This window comes from Pseudorca crassidens, chromosome 10 (assembly GCF_039906515.1).
Source record: "Pseudorca crassidens isolate mPseCra1 chromosome 10, mPseCra1.hap1, whole genome shotgun sequence".
Classification (NCBI taxonomy): domain Eukaryota; kingdom Metazoa; phylum Chordata; class Mammalia; order Artiodactyla; family Delphinidae; genus Pseudorca; species Pseudorca crassidens.
The window spans coordinates 99476081-99496856 of record NC_090305.1 but is presented as its reverse complement, the minus strand read 5'-3'; the positions used below and the strand labels follow the sequence as shown (position 1 = coordinate 99496856).

General features: G+C 38.4%; 1 protein-coding gene across 4 annotated transcripts in view; it reads left to right on the top strand.

Annotated features, from left to right (window-relative positions):
* Nucleotides 1-20776, top strand: part of RAD18 (RAD18 E3 ubiquitin protein ligase) — a 114891-nt gene that overhangs the window by 74240 nt on the left and 19875 nt on the right. For all 4 annotated transcript variants that reach the window (XM_067755297.1, XM_067755294.1, XM_067755296.1 and 1 more), the window contains 2 exons: nt 1015-1149; nt 6020-6194. In XM_067755297.1, coding sequence (XP_067611398.1) covers nt 1015-1149; nt 6020-6194 — 310 coding nt within the window. The remainder of the gene's footprint in view (nt 1-1014; nt 1150-6019; nt 6195-20776) is intronic.

The following is a 20776-nucleotide window of genomic DNA, read 5'->3' as shown; positions in this document are numbered from 1 at the left end:
ACTTGCAGTATGAATCTTTCTAAAATGTATTTTTATAGGATCTACAACATCATTTTGGACCATGACTTAAGTGTTTAAGGTTGCTAGATAAGTAAGTACAGCCTCAGCTGTTTGAACCATGGTTCAGAGTCACAAATAGATGTGTTCAAGTCCATGGTCGAATGACGAACAGCCACTCTTTATTGAGTAAATTAATGTACACTAATAATGGTGACCTGGAGGTCAGGCTTAAATTATCTTCAGAGGTGTTAAAGTAGTAGTAAATTAAGATTGGTTAATTATAATATCCTAAGATAAGGTAGATTGGTGGTGGTGGGGATCTTAGATTATTAAAGGGGTTCTGATAGGAAACAGGCAAGAAATGTGAAGGAAAAAGGGGAAATTAAAGTAGATATCCTATGTTTTTATCCAACTTTCCTAGAAGCTTCTGCTTTTATACTCAGTTAGTGTTCTTCCTCTTAGTACTCGGTTGTGTCTGGGAAGTTAGAATGGTGTCTTTTGGTTATATTTAAGAAAACAGCATCTTTCATGCTCTTATCAAAAAGCCTTTTTAGGGCTTCCCTGGTGGTGCAGTTGTTGAGAGTCTGCCTGCCGATGCAGGGGACACGGGTTCGTGCCCCGGTCCAGGAAGATCCCACATGCCGCGGAGCGGCTAGGCCCGTGAGCCATGACTGCTGAGTCTGCGTGTCTAGAGCCTGTTCTCCACAACGGGAGAGGCCACAACAGTGAGAGGCCCGCGTACGGCAAAAAGAAAAGCCTTTTTAAAAGAGTGGGATATGGGAAGAAACTACAGTTGCGAACTAGGAATATCATGTTTCAAGTTTGTATCTGAGGAAGGGGGAAGATATAAAAGAATGCTTCCTCAGCTCCCCAGGCCTTTTAAATTCGTTGTAAGTGTGTCCAAAGGGTGCTGTTCTTGAGCAAGCTTGTGTTATTCTTGGTGTTCAGTCCATCGGTTGTAGACATGTAACTTTTATAGTCCTTGATTTACTGAGAAGATCTTTTGAATTTCAGGTATAAAACATCAGAATGAATTTCAGCGTCTGGTGGATCAAGCCAAAAAAGGATATAAGAAAACTGTTGGAATGTCAAAAAAAAAAGTAAAAGAAGAAGATGAATCTACAGAAAAGCTATTATCTGTATGCGTGGGTAAGAGACTTTAACTAAAAACAGAAGTATATGGAATTTTTAAATTTTTAATATCAAAAGGAAAAAAACAAAGGAATTTACTTTGGACTTAATTGGTATTTGAAATGGGCAAAAGTATTTTTAGACATATAGCAGTTGTTGGATGTAAACTAGGTTTATTACTCTGGGAAGAATGATCGTGGAGATGTCCTGAAGACACAGTTTCTAAAATCTGTCTTCCTTTCTATTAATGAGAAATCAGAAGTTTTTTAGTTGTTTAAGCTTGAGGTATAGGATTTATTGCTGCAGATCCTTAGGTATCCTACAAAGAGAATAAATTATTTTTATTATAGGTCGCTGGTAATAACTTTGGATGGAATGTTCTGCTAAAATATCTAAGGCTAGTACACAGCACATTCCAATTTCAACCCATTTTAAAATTTGAGATTGATATTATATTTGTGTTGCCAGGACTTTGGGCCAGTGAACAAAAAAACAATCATAATGGAGGAAAGTGCACAAGAAAATTCTTTATTATTTTGTCTTTATTGTGATAAAAATAAACAAAACATATTTATCATTTTAACCATTCATAAATGTACAATTCAGTGGCATTAAGTACATTCACGGTGTTGTGTCACCATCACCACTATTACACCCAAAACTTTTTCATCATTTCCAGTGAAAACTCTGTACCCATTAAATAATAACTCTTCCACTTTCCCCACCATTTCTTGGTAATCTCTGGTCTACTTTCTGTGTCTATGAATTTGCTTATTCTAGGTACCTCATATAAGTGGAATCATATATTATTTGTCCTTCTTTGTCAGCTTATTTCATTAAGCATAATGTTTTCAAGGTCCCCATGTTGTAGCATATATCAAAATTTCATTATTTTTTATGGATGAATTCCATTGTATCTATATACCACATTTTGTTTATCCATTCTTCTGTAATGGGTTATTTTCACCGTTTGGCAGTTGTGAATAATGCTGCTGTGTGCATTGGTGTTCATGTATCTGTTCAAGTCTCTGCTTTCCATTCTTTTGGATATGTACCTAGCAATGGAATTTCTGGTTCACATAGTAATTCTTTGTTTACCTTTTCAGAAACCACCAAACTATTTTCCATAGTGGCTGCACCATTTTACATTCCCACCAGCAATGCTTGAGGATTCCAATTTCTCTATATGTGTGTCAACACTCGTTATTTTCCTTTTTTTTTTTTTTTTTACTGTAGCCACCTTGGTAGATGTCAATTTGTATCTCATTGTGGTTTTTTGATTTGTATTTTTCTAATGACTAATGATGTTGAGCATCTTTTTATATGGTTAGTGGCCATTTGTTTTTCTTCTTTGGAGAAATGTCTGTTCAAGTCTTTTGCCCATTTTTTAATTGGCTTGTTTATTTTTTTGTTGTTGAGTTTTAAGAGTTCTTTAAATATTTTGAATATTAATCCATTATATATATGGTTTGCAAATATTTTTCAGCTTTTTTCTGGGTTGTCTTTTTGTTTTCAGGATAGTATCTTTTGATGCATAGAGTGCTTTATTTTGATGAAGACCAGTTTATCAATTTTTTCTTTTGTTGCTTGTGCTTTTGCTGTTATAGCCATGAAGTTGTTGCAAAATCAGTGTCATGAAGATTTTCCTATGTGTTTTCTCCGAAGAGTTTTATAGTTTTAGCTCTTAAGTTTAGGTCTGTGGTCCACTTTGAGTTAATTTTTGTATATGGTGTAAGTAACGGTCCATCTTCATCTTTTTGCATGTAGATAATGCAGTTTTCTGAGCACCATTTGTTAAAAAGACTGTCCTTTCTCTGTTGAATGCTTTTGACATCCTTGTTGAAAATCAATTGACCATGTATGTGAGGGTTTATTTCTGTACTCTGTGTTCTATTTAATTGGTCTGTATGTCTATCCTTATGCCAGTGCTATACTGTTTTAATTACCATAGCTTTGTAACAAATTTAAGAGTTGGAGTCCTCCAACTCTTGGGGTATGAGTCCTCCAACTATATTCTTCCTTTTCAAGGTTGTTTTGGCCATTTGGTTCCCTTGAGAGTCCATGTGAATGTTACGATGGATTTTTCTATTTCTGCAAAAAGTGCCATTGGGATTGCATTGATTAGTTGCTTTGGTTAGTTGACATCTTAACAATATTAAGTCTTCTGTTCCATGAACACAGGATGTCTGTCATTCATTTTTGTCTTTTTAAAAATTACTTTCAACAATGTTTTGTAGTTTTCAGCATGCAAGTCTTTCACCTCCTTGGTTAGATTTATTTCTAAGTGTTTTATTCTTTTTTTTTTTTTTTTTTTTTTTTGCGTTACGCGGACCTCTCACTGTTGTGGCCTCTCCCGTTGCAGAGCACAGGCTCCGGACGCACAGGCCCAGCGGCCATGGCTCACGGGCCCAGCCGCTCCGCGGCATGTGGGATCTTCCCAGACCGGGGCACGAACCCACGTCCCCTGCATCGGCAGGCGGACTCTTAACCACAGCGCCACCAGGGAAGCCCTAAGTGTTTTATTCTTTCAGTGCTATAACATTCTTTATTTTTGTCCTCAGTTCTTTTGGTGTCATGTAGTAGGTTACTGCCTGAGTATAAGTATATACTTTATGGTCTTTGTGAACAAGTTAAATTTGTTCATGCAGTTGTTGAAGGACGTTGTCAGAGAGTAGTTGAGGTCCTGAGAAAATCTGGCTTAATATCTCGGATTAAGAGAATATTTTCGTTTATTGGCTGAATCTCTTTTGAAAATGATTGATTGCTTGTAGTCAGGGGTGGTGTATTCTTTGTGTATGTGCACATGAGTATTGCTCTGTCTGGGGTTCAGCGATGAGTGCTGCTGGTAGATAGCTGCGCATGAACGCGTGTGTCTGGGAGGGGTGGGGAGTGTGAGAGAGAGGCAGACAGACTGGCACAGACCGAAAGGTTGAGCTTTTTATTTTTTTGCGGTACGCGGGCCTCTCACTGTTGTGGCCTCTCCCGTTGCGGGGCACAGGCTCCGGACGCGCAGGCTCAGCGGCCATGGCTCACAGGGCCAGCCGCTCCGTGGCATGTGGGATCTTCCCGGACTGGGGCACGAACCCGTGTCCCCTGCATCGGCAGGCAGACTCTCAACCATTGCGCCACCAGGGAAGCCCAGGTTGGGCTTTTTATAGCATCATACAACCAGTGTAACTTGCTCTTTAGAGTAAACTTGCTCATTAAAGTGCCAATATAAGTGAACAAGGTATGTGTCCTGTTAAGTAAAACCTTCATCTGTTTTTGTTACTTTACGTTTCTTTAGGGAGATTTAATGTCGGGGCCTCATGTTTTCGGCTTTATTTGGAGTTCCGTCCTGAGATCCATGGGCAGATATGAAGGATAACTGACTTCCATTGCCCCCAGTTGTTGAATGATATTTGTCTGCAAGAGGGAATTTATCCTGTAGAAGCTTATATAAGAGGGGAAGAAGTAAGAGAAGAATATAAATCAGGTGCAAAAATAAAAGGTAGTTTTATGTTGGATTCCTGCTCCGTGGTTTGCCGGCTTGATTGCATTCTCCCAGCCAGCTGAGTGATAGAGTTGCCTGGGTTCACCGGGTTTACTGGGTGATTGATTCCTCTCAACTGGTCCTAGGTGTCTGTTTACAAGAGAATATCCTAGAGATCCTGGATGGTCCTTTTAGTTGACTGCATGTTTCCCTTTCCCAGGTAAACATTAGAGGGTACAGTTTTGTTTTGGTAATGAGCAGGCTTAGCGAAAGCCAGACAACATCAGGAGCTTATTTTTAGAAATTGTACTCTTGTGTGATGTAGGCTGTTCACGAGGGTAACAAAAACTTATAATTGTTTCTGGAACAATCTTGACCATATGGAGTTGGAAAGGTTTTTGTTTGTTTGTTTGAAGAATCTTATTCTTTTTCCATAAACTTTATAACAAAACCTTGACAGTTCTCATTGGTGTCCTTTGTTAAAGGTCACTTGCCTCCACGAGTGCATGAGTGATATGTGAAAGCTCTTCTTCTCTGTGAGCAAACCCATGAAAGGGGGCTCTATCCCAGTAGCACGTGTCAGGCATGTCAAGAACTCACTCGGTCCCTGAATCTTAAAGCCAGCACAAGTGAAGTCCCAGCAGAGCCCTGAAACACATCGTGAGGGAGGGGCCTGGACACTGAAGAATCCTGCACAGAGATGATTTTCTGCACTCATATTCACAGATATTTGGTCACATCTGCATGTCATCTTCCTGCATACACTGTGTCTGCATCCCCCCAGCTTTCCTGGGCCTTTATCTTTATCTGCAGTAAGAGACCTCGGAAAGTGAGAATATGATAAGGGATGTGTAAAAATGTGACATGTGTTGGATCAAACGGATATATTGGTTATGTCTTATTAGTTTTTCTCTTCCCCAGTGAATATTAGATTCTATGTAACAGATTTAGAAAAATGTCCAGATGGATTCACTACCATTCAGCAGTCAGTGACAAATATTGTGCTTCTCTTATTAATTGAATCTTTAATCCTTTTTTGTCATGTTTCTTATGTTTATCACTCTTCTCTGATCTGTGAAATATTCAGGAATTCTTTAGTAATACTGTAAATAAAAGCCTCATTAGAATTATAAGGTTCTCCCTGCTCCTGGTTTTAAAGAACATTTTATTTTTGAATTAATTAATCTGGAAATACATTGGGTGGACAGTATAACCAGATAGCACCAGTGTAGTGCTAATTCTTACTCTCTGGCTGTCACTAGAGTTTTGGAATCAGTGTTCCATAAACTCCTATTTTACCAAATAGGAATATTAAATGTTGTGGAAATAATAAATACACAGAGGTTGTAAATTTGAAGGTACTCTTAAATGTTTCTTTTTTTTCTTTCTTTCTTTCATTTCTTTTTTCCTTTTTAGGACAGGAAGATAATAAAATGAAATTCTCAGATATACCCTCGGTAACAAACCACTTCCCTCAGTCAAAGCTGGACTCCCCAGGGAAACTAGAGCCTGACAGACCAGATGATTCTTCCAGCTGTACTGATATTCAAGAGGAAGCTCTTTCTTCACCAGAGTCAGAGTCATGCAATAGGTAAGAAACTTGCAGTAGTTGATTATTTTAAATTTCTGTTTTCTGTGCATGCTAAGAGACCAGCACAAGTAGCCAGAAAATAGCTTTGAGGCCTGGTGCCATTCCTCATCTCCTTCCACTGTCTCCTGCGCTTTGTAGGGTTCACAGAGGGATCAGGGCAGGATGTGGGGCGTAAGTGCAGCAGTCACTGGGGACTTTGTCTTCTGCTCTGTAGGCTTTTTTTTTTTTTAATTTTTTAAAATTTTTACTGGAGTATAGTTGATTTACAGTATTGTGTTAGTTTCTGCTGTACAGCAAAGTGAATCTGTTACACATATATCCACTCTTTTTTTAGATTCTTTTCCCATATAGGCCATTATGAGTATTGGGTAGAGTTCTTTGTGCTATACAGTAGTTCCTTATTAGTTATCTATTTTATATATAGTAGTGTGTGTACGTCAATCCCAGTCTTCCAACTTTATCCCTTCCCCCTCCCCCTTATCCCATGGTAACCGTAAGTTTATTTTCTGCATCTGTAACTCTTTTTCTCTTTTGTAGATAAGTTCGTTTGTACCCTTTTCTTAGATTCCACATATAAGCAATATCATACGGTATTTGTCTTTGTCTGTCTGACTTAGTTCACTCAGTATGACAATGCCTTGGTCCATCCATGTTGCTGCAAATGTAGCCTTTATATAGATATTTTTCCTAGAGTTAGAAAAGAGAGCCTGACTGGCAGTGAAATTTTTATCAAAAGAATGAGTGAAGGAGATAAACACAGCTATACTAGAAAGTAGAGGTGGCCAGAAAGACAAAAGAAAGAAAAATTTAATTGAGCAAATAGAATGGATGGGGAACCTTTTACAATGAGAGATTTGGAGGTGAGTCATTTTTCCAAAATTTTTAAAAGACAATTTAAGAAGATGATGTGTTTTTGAAAGATGACATAGTGTTGTGTTATAGTTACCATTTTGTGTTCTCACCATTCACTTTATATGATAAATGCTACCCATGTTTCTACCTCATCTTTATAACTTTTTTTAGTAGATGCAGCATTCTGTTGGGTTTCTGTACCATAATTGGCCAAACTTTTAAATTTCTATTGTATTTCTACATCTTCCCCAGTGTTTTTTATACTTACACACCTAAAGCTGTGGTAGAGCTCTCCCTATAGGAAGTCTTTTGTTTCTAATGAATTACTCCCTTAACTTTAGCATCATTTTGACCTTGGTAGGCGGTGTTGTTGCCTTCTGAATGAATTGTACCCATTTTAAATGCTAACAGCAACATGTTATTGAATCTTTGGTATTTGTTCATTTAAAAATTGTTCACAGTACTCTAGAATGATAGATTATGTCTAGTCTAAAATATCAAATTAAGAAGAAATTTTTTTATGAGAAGAATATACCCAAGGACCCTCTGCTTTCCTAGGGTTCCTGGAAAACAGCTTCAGGTTATTCAGAATCAAGTATTAGGAAGGGAAAATCTTCTCATTTTGCCCCGAACATTTTCAAGATCAGATCGGGATCAGTTTTTTCCCGAGTTGGGTAAAGGCAGAACATACGGTAGCCTGAGTTTCTGCAAGACTGTGGCTCTGCTGCACAGTTACTCTGGATCAGGCCATTCCTGTAAGTTCATTGGGTAGTGTTTGTTTTTAAACACAAAACTTATCAGAGTACAGGGTAGAAACGGAGGAGAAACAGAGTTCAGGGAAATAAGAGTGAGTTTTTAAGCATAGTCACGAGATGCCCGAATGTTCTGGAATGCCAGGATGAAATGGGACATTTTAATAAATTTGGAGTGGAGGGTGGAATGGAGGAAAATGAAAGGGGAGACACATGGCAGCCAGATGTATTTTTATCTTGTGGTGAGAGGGTGGAAAACAGGATGAGTTTGTTGGAGGTGTTGGCCTCAGACAGACTTACAGGCATCACTGAACTGTGAGAGGGTTATTAAACCATTGAATTTCTTTTAAAGTAGGCTCTTATATGCTTCCACACTTTAATTAGTTATGCATGTATATATGTCTACACACACACACACACACACACACACACACACACACACACACACACACACACACACACACCCAATACACCCATGACCAGTGGAACTACCTGCTAATTGCGAATTTTTAACAGCTTTATTGAGATATAATTTACATACCATACAATTCACTCATTTAAGTGACAATTCAATGGTTTTTACTGTGTTGCCAAAGTTGTGCCACCATCACCACAATTTTAGAGCATTTTCATCACCCCGAAAAGAAACCTCATCCCCATGAGCAGTCACTCCACAGTTCCTCCCAACTCTGCTAGCTCCTGGCAACTACTGATCTACTCTGTCTCTATTGATTTGCCTGTTTTGGACATCTCATATAAACAGGATCATACAATATGTGGTCTTTTGTAACTGGCTTCTTTTACTTAGTATACTGTCTGCAAGGTTTATCCATTTTGTATCATGTTTCAGTACTATATTCCTTTTTCTTTCTAAATTATATTCCATTGTATAGATATGCATTTTATTTATTCATTTATTAGGTGATGGACGTTTGGGTTGTTTCTAATTGTAGTTTTGACAAGGACAAAAATCACTGACTTTGTTTGCACACTTTGGAAGCTTAGCTTTAGAGACCGAATCTGAGGATTTGCGTGGCTTGCCTTGAGAAATCGGTCAGTGTCTGGTACTCATATCTCAAGTATAAAGAAGTGTTGCACACATTGTAAATATTAAATATGTTAAACTTTAAAATTTTAATTTAATTAAGTACGCTTTTATACCCTCCTTTTAATTTGCCCTGTCATTTTGTCAGTCTAAGGTTTTTTACATTTAAAATGTTGAGTCTGTTCCTTATATAAAACCTAGAAACTCAGGCTAAAGGGAGAGTGGGAGTACAGTGGTATTTGCTTTGATACCAGGGCGGACCACTGGGCAGCCGATTCCCGAGTGGACTGTGGAGGAGGAAGTGTGCAGGGGGAGCAGCCGTGGTGCAGCAGGAAAGTACAGGCTTACGTTTGAGTGGCTTCGGGTCAGGATCTGCTGGGTGATTTGGGAGTCAATCTTTTGAAGTCCGTTTCCATAGCTATGAAGAGCATGTATAAATATCTTTTGTCTCAGATCTGTTGGGAAGATGAAATGAGGTAATAGATGTGAGGGTCTTTGATAAATATATGATTATTATTCTGGTTTTATAAAGACCAAATCAATTGAATTTTCTTCAGTAATACTTTAAAACTTGGGTCTCTAGGACTGGATATTTCAGAAATGCTTTCATAGTCCTCTATTCCTTCATTCTAATTCTTAGAGTAAATCCCACAATTTTTTTTTTTTTTTCCTACTTCCGTTCTGAACTTTAGAAAGTTGTGAGCCTGGGCTAATTAGTTCCATTGAAAATTCATTTAATTCAGCCTCAGCTGGGTGCTCACCACCTAATTTACTCCTTATTGCATTTCCTACCCAGTTGCCTGTGTCTGTTTCCTCACTTTGAATGAACACCTTGTCTCCCAGTTCACCAAGGCAGCTAATCTGACCTGTCTCCAGATCTTCCTTTCCATTTCAAGGTTTCTTGTAATTTCTGACCACTTCTTTCCTGTTAATTGTAAGAGAAAGATATATTTCTTAATACATTTCTAAAGACATATTCTTTCTTAAGATGAATTCATCCACCTCCTCTGAGACTTTGCTCCATCACTCATGTCTTAAGTTTGCTCTCAGATGACGCTTTTTCGTAGCCCTTCCTCCGATCTCTTCTCTTATTCTTCCCACTATGCAGGAAGTAATTTTGACTTCCTCTGTGAATTTCTGTAGCAGCGTCTCTGAATTCCATAGCAGTTTGTCTAAATCAAATCTTGCCTTGTATTATAGTTATTTGACTATCCTTGTCCTTCCTATTATTACTCATCAAAGTCCTTAAGAATTGAGTCTGTCACTCATTTAAAAAAAAATCTCCTGCCTTGGGTCACTGCACGACCATTATTAACTGAAGGATTTTTTGATTCTAAGGTGTACATTTTCTGTTTTACATTTTAATATCTGAAATTGTGATAGGTACAGTGATCAATGGTGTTTTACAGTTGCTGCCAGCCAGGTGGTAGTTGTGATATACTTGCCAGTGTGTGAGTTTCAGTTGAGTTACATGTATTGTTAACATTACATTGGTTTGTCATTTAAAATGTCTTCAACAAAATAACGAGAAAAAAGTTGTGTACGAAGAAAGTAACAAAATACAGCAGGGTGAAAGTTTGATGTTAGCGAGGTAGTGTTCACTGTTGGATGAATGACTGTATTTCTGTATTTTCTTGCAAAACAGTCAAATGATTTACAAGACCTAAAGATGCCCACAAGTGTCTGAAGACTTGTTATGTTTTGTTAGTGAACTATGTGCAAAGGATTGCTTGTTTGTTACATGATCTACTGAAGGCAGGAGAAATGGTCACATCCCTTGGAATAGATGGGAAAAATTTCAAAGTAATAACAGTGAGCCTGACTGATTCATCTGTTGCAAAGACTATTGTTTGGGTGTCAAGTATCGATTTGTCAGACATTTCTTGCTGTCTTTGAACAGAAGCTGCTCATCTTCCAGTCACAGGTTATGTGATTGAGAAAAACAAAATTATGAGTTTAGTTTGCAGAATGGGTGTCAGTGCCTTAAATGAAATGCCTGGAGACAATTGTCAGGTAATTTGGAGAAATGCTTTATCTCCAGTGCTTTTGGTGGTACGGAGGATGACTTTGTGAGGAAAAAAACAGACATCGTAGACGTTGAGTCAAAACACAATGAAGAGGGCTTCCCTGGTGGCACAGTGGTTGAGAGTCTGCCTGCCGATGCAGGGGACGCGGGTTCGTGCCCTGGTCCAGGAAGATCCCACATGCCGCGGAGCGGCTGGGCCCGTGAGCCATGGCTGCTGAGCCTGCGCGTCCAGAGCCTGTGCTCCGCAATGGGAGAGGCCACAACAGTGAGAGGCCCGCGTACCGCAAAAAAAACAAAACAATAACAAAAAAAACACGATGAGTGTAGGGCTCCGAATCTGAATACGTTTTAGGAATACTTTAACCAACTTATTTCAGTTTTTTAAAAAATATATGTACAACAATGGTATAAGATAAAAACCTATGTCTACATATGTTTAAAAGAACTGTGGATATGTAAACATTAAAAATAATGGTTCCTCTTACCATTAATGTTGTCTTAGATTTTTGAAATGTAGTATCTGAATATGAATAAGTTCCCTAACTCACTTTAAGCATAATTTTACCACCTAGTTGGAAACTAATAAAGTCGGTCATAACACTCATAAAGTTGGTGGTAACCTGGCAGAAGGCTGTCACAGAGTATAGTGATCCATTGGTTAATGCCAGTGCGATTTAGTGACTCTAAAATCTAAATGGTCAAGAGAGATACGCAGTTGATTAAGATAATTAACACCTTAGAAATCAGGACAAGAATTCAGAGTGAAAAGGGACCCATCACAACCAAATGCCTTTAGTGGAATCAAAGCATTTCAGAGATTAGTGGTCTTTATTTGTCTGGTCCAACATTTATTTTCCATAATTCAGACATCACATGGAAGGGCGATGAGACATGACACTCAGTGACTTTGTTCAGATCTTTTCCAACCCTAACATTCTGTAATCCTGTTATTTTTGACAAGTTAATAGTTGATAAATTATCTGTGTTCTTTTACCGCTTGACCATTGCAGACCATGAATCAACCTTCTAGAATTATTCTTATTCCTTGTATATTGAAGTGTTCATTTTTTACGAAAATTTTCTCACTTTTTCTTTTTATGATAGTTTTATTGCTTTCACTGTAAAGCCCTAGATTTTCAAAACAACTTTTAATTTAGATGTTATGCATGCTTATTGTGAAAAATAGAAAATTTAGGTAAACAAAAAGTAAGAGTCCAGTAAAATTTTATCAGCCAGAAAGAACTGTTAACACTTTCATATGTACATTCTTCTAAAGACAGCAGTATGGGTACGTGGATACTTAGAGGAACATTTTTAATACAGAAGCATCATACTATTTTGTAAATTTTTATGCTTTTTTTTTCTCTTTTAAAGAGACAAGTCATGCTGTTTTAGGTCTAATGTGAGTGAAAATAAATTGTGAGTTGTTTTTTTAATTCATGTAGTCATGCTGTAATACAGATTATAGATCTTATTGAATTACACTATTGGTTTTCGTTGTGTTAGAGCAGTATTTAAATTTATGTAATATGCCAGATTGACAACTAAGAATAATCTTACTTTAAGATCCAATAGGTGTATCTAATCCAAATAATTACTAGGATGAAATTGTTTGTTGCTAATTTGTTTCTTAACTCGTAAATAAGTACCTCTTTTAGAGTTTTAATTATTAATGTTACATTGATTCTTTCTTGCCAATTTGAAGACAGATGATAAAAAAATTGATAAGAATTTTAGATTTTTGTACACCCCCTAGATGACTTCCGGGAGTTCAAGAGACTTGTCCAAATTTCTGTAAATTCACTTATTGTTCTTCTTAAGAAGAGAGGGCTTTTGTTCCCTGAGTTTTGGCAAGCAGAAAAAACTCCATTTTTATTGAGTGCTAAGTTATAAGAAAAGATGCTTTTGATTATGACCCTAGCAAGGAAGCTTTAATCTTCATGTAGAGATGAATAGTGGTCATGCTGTTCTTTGGAAGAACCTTTAGATCATTATTTAAAAAAAATATTTATGCACTTTAATTCTAGGCAATATAAGTTAAAAAGAAACTTTTTATGTAACTGGAAAAAATTGAGTAATGTCATAGATTAGGTAATATTATATCCGTATTCAATTTCCTGATTTTGAAAATTTTATTATGGTTGTGTAAGTGAATGTACTTGTTCTTAAGAAATGCACGCTGAAGGGTTAAAGGGACATGATGGCTGAAACTCTCAGTGCTTAAAAAAATAACGTGTATGTGTGTGAGTGTACACACACAGAGAGAAAGAGTGAGAAAGCAAATGTGGCAAAATGTTAGCAATTGGAAAATCTGGGTGAAGGGTCTAAGAGTCATTTTTTTTGTAAGTGTGAAATTGTTAAAATTAAAAAAAATTATTGGAAAGGGTCATTTTCCATAATCAGAGAAGCTTATTTATACCAGAAGATTTTCTAAAGGAAAGATTTATAGTTACGATTTATTGGCTAAAAAAAGTGGTAGCCAGGGATCTACATGGGATGCTGAGTATTGTTTTCAGTCTCTGAAACCATATTTATTTCAGTCAGTCTGTTGAGAACTGACCCAACATGGTTACCTCAGCTTTGGTGTGTTAGAGAGTGTGGGCTAATGAAGCAGGGACCTTGATTTCAGTAGGAATGAAGAGTATCACAGAGACCACCTAATTTCACTGCTTGGTAACCTGTAACCTGCTTGAACCTTCTTGCAGATGCCAAGTGCTGGTCATAAAAGAACCTGGGTCAGATAAGGTGTGCATGAGTACATTTTAACTTTTCACACTTCCTGGCCAAAACCATTACCTCTTTTTTGATGCTAGGTCAGTAGCAGCATCAGTGTAGGAATTACAATACAGACAGGCACAGAACACCGGAAACTTTGACAAAGAGGCGTATTAACTGTGGGCCGTGCATTTCATATATTTTGGTACAACTTTTCCTCACTTTTCAGTCATTTTTCCAAGAGCTATCTGTCCAAACTTCTTAAGAGCAAGAGAGCAAAAAACAAAAATATGTGAAGAAATCTTGATTACAATTTGTTGGAAAATTTAAGGGGTAGTTAAATTTCAGCTTTTCTTAAATTCTGAGTCAATTGGAGAATGATGGGGAAATTGTAAGAGAAAAAGTGCCATTGTGACACTCATCTGAGGAATGTAGAGTACTGGCACCATCAGCCTGTTGATGAGACCACGCTGAGTTTATTGCTTGTTGAAGGGAATGGGAAACACTACCTCTATCATCAAAGTGGCCTCTCAGCCAGAGGGGCAAAGCTGACTTGTGTGTTGAGATGACGATTTTGGTTTAGTCAGTTCTTTCAGTGCGGGTCTTGGTTAGGATTGGGTAAACCTGATCGTTCAGAATTGGTGAGTACAGCAAGATGAGGATTCCTGAGGAGAGGAGCTCAAAGAGTCCTTGGGGGTATGTCCCTTGATGCTTGCTATTGAAAAGCTAATGGGTTTTGTAGGAGGCTTTTGGACTCAACAGTATGTGAGTGCTAGGAGTGTTCTGTGTTATATCACTTAGTCCACAGGCAAGCCCATTTTAGAGAAGTGGAAATGAAAGGTCTAAGGGGTCACATAAGCAGCTTAGGGTTGTACACATGGTAGATGGCAGTACCAGGACTTGAGCCGAGGTCTAGTTGACGTCAGAGCCCAAGTTTTCCTGACTGATAATGCTTATGGCCAAGCCGGCTCGCTCTTCACATTCTTGAAAGAGTGTAAACATGCAGTGCTTGAAATGTTTGGGCTTCCTGAGAAGCAGACCCTGAGACAAGGATTTGAGTGGAAGTGGTTAATTTAGAAGGTGAAAGAACCACACCGTAGGGAGTGGGGAAGTGCGACAGGAAAGGGAAGATAGCATTTAAGGGGCGTATTATCAAACCAGACGTCCCTGTGAGCGACGGGGGTTTATCCCTCCTGGGAACTGGGAGCTGGTTTAAAACACACACCTGAGTTGTCCCACCCAAGGCAAGGGGCAGGGGTATGTCGTTTGGTTGGGGGCTGCTCCCTGCTGCTTCTAGCCTTTCATGCTGGCGACAGAGCTGGCTCCAGCACGTCAGGCAAAGGCGCTTACGTTTGGAGATCAAGTACGTCAGGGGATGAGGGCAAGGGGATAGGGGCAGGGCACCAGTGGGATCTGCCCAGGCCGTGATTCCAACTGAAGACAGGAAACTGGTTTGCTTTTCTGTAGACTCTATTAATGCAAATGGGGTACTGTAGACTTCTGTCTGTATCTCGGGCCCAAGAGAAGGCAGGAGCGGGGGTGGGGGGAGTCCCAGAGCTCATTGCCCCTCTGTGCCCCTGTTTGCCAAGCTCACTTGCCCGTCGCTGCCAGGAAGGGGAGACATAAGGGTATTTGGGGGCTGTTGAATAAGTGGTAGACGAGCAGATGCCAGGGAGAGAAAGGGACAGATAATCTCGAAAGCTCTGAGACAAATGGGTCCACAAACTGCTGGAGGAAAATGTGTTTGTTGATGAGAAACAATTTACTTTTTCCTCTTGTGTGATAGATAATGAACTGAAGTACGAAGTAATCTTTTTTTATCAAACTGAAGTTCACCAACATACTAAGTAAAAATCTCTGGGTCTTAGGCAGGAAAATCACAAGCACAGAACTGGGAGTTCTTTGATTGTCGGGAATATTTCCTCGTTATCCTGGTTTGTTTCTCCTCGGCGGCAGTTAGAGCACTGTTAGTGGGCCTTGTGGTGTCTGCGGATGTCCTCTCCGCTTCGGACCTGACTCTCCAGGGTGTGGCAGAAGAAGCCAGCTGGTCTTTCTGGGGAAAGTCTTTAGAAGTACCGCATTAAAAGGTGACAATATTGTGTGCCTTTGAATCCTCCTTGGACAAAAAGCGGGGGAGAAAGCTAACCTTTTATTTGGCACATTTCATAGCAATTATTTTTAACTGTTTTTTACACAGAATTGCTTCTTCATGATTAAGAATTAGAAGGTATTTTGAAGTACACTTCTCTGTACCCTGATTTGCACTGATGTGTGAACCTTAAATATTTCTCTAATATGTATTTGCTGGAGTTTTTCCCTGACTTATTTCAGAAGATTTTGTCTAATTCTGCTCGTCTGTAGCTTAGCGTTTTCATCTGTAGCTTAGCGTAATATTTTTTTTCTTCATGTTACTTGTGTGTCTTTGTCTTAAGTGGATGGCAAATGGGAGTCAGGTTTCTGACTGTTGGAGGGGAGACTACAGACAAATAAGGCTAAAACTATCCATGTGGTAGTGGATTAGAATTGGAGACCTTAAAATGAACTCATGTTTAGCTTAATATAGAGTCAGATGGATACATACAGAAATATTTATAGATCTGTGTGTGTAAGTGAGCTAGTTATTTTACACATGGGTTTCCTTTTTCTGTGAGCTGCCAGGGCCCAGAAGCAAGGGCAGCACAGCTGCAAGGAGCACACCTAGTACCCTGATCTTGGTGTTTAATAACATTTTCCAGAAGAAGGAACCAGTGCTTCTTGGAGAAATGGCTGAATCCAGGGCTGGGGCAGGAAGCAGGGAAATGCTAGAAAAAGAGACAGAAAAGGGGGGAAGGAAGGTGAGAGGAAAGGAAAGGGAAAAGAAGGGGAGAAGAAGAGAAAACAAAAACCTGACAGACATACCTCAGCCAAGAGGTCAAGGTCAGCATCAACAGCAGTGTTCTGTTGATGGCGTGTGTGCTCTTGGTGTGATGCCCTGGAAATGACACATTCCCTCTGTGGTCTTCCTCCTCCAAACTCAGTAACCTCAGTCAGACTGTGTGAAAAACATCAGACAAACTCCAGTTGAGGGTCATTCTGCAAAATGACCTGACCAGCATGCCTCAAAACTGTCAAGGTCATCAAAAACAAGGAACGTCTGAGAAACCAACACTGTCTGGAGGCAGCTAAGGAGATACGACTACTAAATGTAATGTGGTATCCTGAATGGGACACTGGAACCAAAAAAGGACATTAAGTAAAGACTAAAGAAATACAAGTCAAATATGAACCTTAGTAATAATAACGTATTAATATTGCTTCATTGGTTGTAACTAATGTATCAGACCTAATGTAGGATGTTAACAATAGAAGGAACTGGGTGTGGGGCATATGGGAACTTTCTGTACTATCTTTGCAACTTCTCTGTAAATATAAAACTATTCTAAAATTAAAGGTTTTTTAAAGTACATTACAACATCAAAATAAGGAGACAGTGGTATGAAAATATTCAAAGAATGTATTGAATACTGGAAAACCAAAGTCATCGAAACATTTTCTTCAGTGGTAAATTGCAGAGTTTCTAGGTTGTAGTAAGTTTAGTTATTGAATTCTTTTTTTCTTTCATTTAATAGTACGTATTACATTTAGTCATATAAATTAATAAAGCCCTGTGTAGTACGTTCCATAAAGTGCATTATTTTGTACTATGTTAAAATTTAATCCATAAATGAAGCGTGAAGGAAGAATTCTGTTTTCCTCTCGGTTGTCTTACTTGTTTTATCAGTTTTGCTTTCTTGTGCTAATGTTTTTACTTTGTAGACTGATTCCACCTCAGAGGATGTAGCTAACCCGGCCTTTATGTTTCATCAAAAGAGAAAACATGCACCGTTTACGATAGGCCTCATCGTCTTCAGTTACCATGTTTTCATTAGTGAATATATACTTGTAAAAGTGGTTTGAGTAGTGATCCTCCCAGAACAATGTGAAAGTACAGATAGTTTTTATCTTTTCTCGCGTTCTCATCGGCAAAGGGTATTTGCTGTTAAATAATGAGGTTTTCTTCTAATCTCACATACTTCATGTTGGCACCTTTTAGGGATTTTTTTTTTAATGCATTTTCACTGGGTAATCTGATGGGCTTCTTTATAGTAGCTTTTTTGGTTTTTGTTTTATAATAAATTCATGATTTTTCAGCATTCTGAGTCAACCCTAGGTGGTAGATATTTTTCTTTGTTTTCACCAAATTCATGAACTGCCATGCTATAAAGACCCTCTGTAAAATTACTTTGCGCCCTTCAATTTTCTGTATCAGGAGAGAGTTTTACAATTCCATAGTGGTTGCTAACTTGTGTATCTAAAATGCTTGTTGAAATTGGCAGTCCCTTCTAGGTTCCACACTTGTCACATGGTACCTTCATTGTCATAGCTTGTAGCAGTGTCTGATTGTCACCGGAGGTTTTGGTACGATGACTGTAGTTGTGAGAGTTTGGGTTGGCATGACGCGGTAATACTTGCTATTTGCATAAGGTTGAAGTTTTTAAAAATGTGTTTCCCTTTTTAGTTTTTCAGACATTTTGTAAACCATATAGGAATTCTTGTTTCAGTGTGCTTCTTTGTATATTTGGCTTGATTCATAAAACAGATATAATCTTGACTGGTTCAGAGTTTAGTTCTTCATTAAAAAAAAAAAAAAAGAGTAGGCGAGAACGTATTTTTCAGAATGCTTGGAGCAGAGTAAGTATGAGACCTTGAAGGAACTACCAGTTCCTTCTAAATGTTAGAGGATCAACAGTTATTTTGGATCAGCACTCCCAGACCCCCAAACATAGGCAGGCAGTTAAAAGCTTTCTCTAGTTTAACACAAATTGTCAGAATCAGAATCCTTTAGTCTTGTTCTGGTGAATGAAATTGGATGAACTAGAAATGATATGTAACTTGCACATCATGCTGTTGGAATTTTGTATTTTCAGTGAATTGTTCAAGTTTATCATGTGTTATAGTCAACTTGAAAGTTAAAGTCAGAGCTTTTTTCCTGCCTTCTCAATTTATACTATCTTTGCTTTTAAATCAGAAGAACACATGTTTTGAGGTCTCCTTGGAGACCTTCAGCACCTGGGAAGAAGGCACGTTAGGATAGAATACAAACATTTTCAATTTCATAGGTACCTTGAGAAATCACTGAATGTAGTAGCTTCATATCACAGGTAAGGAAATGGAGGCCTAGAGAGGTGATGTGACTTTTCTCAAATCATTCACCAAATAGAATTGAAGCCAGTAATTCTCAGCCCAGATTTTGCCCTGTTATAACATGAATTGCGTCAGAATTTTTATCTTGGGTGCCATTGATTCCTTTGTGAGTAGAACAGCATTTTAATTGAGTTATTTAAAATGTCAGTTAGACATAGAATGACCATATGTTCCGGTGTCTCTGAGATCAGCTGGTTCCCACTTATTCTCTTGGCATCATTATTAATAGTACCCTCTATCACTCTCCCCAGTGTCTGGGTTTAGATGGTAGATTATATGGTTGTCTTGTCAGAGGGACATGCCGTGTTTATTTTCACGTCTTCTTTGTTCTCTTAGTCCCACACAAATAGTCACATTCTGGAACATGGGTACATATTAAATTGCTGATTTTGCTTACTCCTATTGATTTTACCACGTAAGTAGTACCCATTATTCTTGTATCTTAGAGAGGTTCAAGCATTAAAGTATGATGGGCCTCAAATGCAGAGGCTTGTTATTTTTTAGGTAATTCTGCAGAAGTCACTTGGGGAAGCCTGGAAGGTGCTTTCCTATGCTGCCCCTGCCCTAGTAAGCACATTTCGTTGGAGCCTTTTGCATCTTGCTACTGGAGTATGGGTAATAGTACAGATCAAAAATTTAAAAATATGTGTCAACATTAAAATTTGGAGTCAATATAGTTTTGGAGGGATAATTCTTATACACTAGATCATTTGGTCTAAGGCCTCATTTTTGTGGGAACTGAGTCACAAGGCAGTTCAGTGTCCACTGCCTAAAACCCAGCAGTATAAGGCAGTTTTAAAATTCTCCTCCTCCTTGAACAGATTGTAAGACTACAGTTTTATGGCCTGAACCTTGACTTAATACTGGGTTTCTGTGGTTTGGTGGTTGGTATTGGCCAGGCATCCCACATTTGTACAGTTGAACATGCGTCCTCAGCATGGGCAGCTGGGCAGATGATATAGAAGTGGGCCTGGCTGTGCAGAAGACATGCTGCTCCCATCAAGAGCTTCATACCCTCCCTCTTGTTGTCAAGGGAACTTGTATTCGAATGAAAGCTTCTTCAGTGGTAGAGGAAGTTTTCACCTTGAGATGCTGCTTGTCTTGTAATTCCTTTCTCCTTACGGGGCTGAATATTGTAACCTGTTACTGTGATCTCGTTGTCTTCTAGTATTGGGTTTTTTTGTGTTGGTCATTTATGCTGCTACTAGTTGAGTCAGAACAAAATGAAGCATCGTGATTTTGTCCCCCGGCCCACTTAACTTGAGATTTTGATTCAGTATCTAGTTGTAGCAATGAAAATTTTGCTAATTAAAAAAATTTGTCCCTTACATTAGACTCTCAGAGTTAATGTCTTCTTTTTTTCTTTTTTTCCCTTAAATTTATAAGTTAAACATAAGCACAAATGTTTGATTGTACCTCGAAATTGAGTTTTTTCCAGAGGGCCAAGAGGATTCCAGTGTTCGGAATTAACCTAATGTCCTTTTATCTCTTCCTTGAAAAAAAATACACAATACTTTTCTTCACTTTTTATAAGAATTTAAAGTGATTGACCTAAAAGGTATGATTCTCTCTTGAATACAATATTTCCTAACCCTTTCCTTGCCACCTAAAAAAATGACAGCATTTGTGTGTCAGACACTTCCATCAAAGAGATGATTGATGCTGGAGGCCAGAGGTGCTGCCATGGGCTTAAAAATTGTTTTGGCTATTCTGGGTCCTTTTGCATCTCTATATAAACTTTAAAATTAACTTGTCAGTTGCTAAAAAAGAAAGAAAAGGTCTACGGAATTTTGGATGAGATTAAATTCAATCTGTAGATTAATTTGGGGACCAACTGACCTATCAATATTGATCTGGTAACAGTATGGTCTGGTTTATATGGTTTAAAAGGATGACTCCAGATGCTGTGAAGAGTGAACGGGGGGGTTAGAGGTGAAGCGAGTGGCAGCAGGGACCAGTTAGGCTTTGG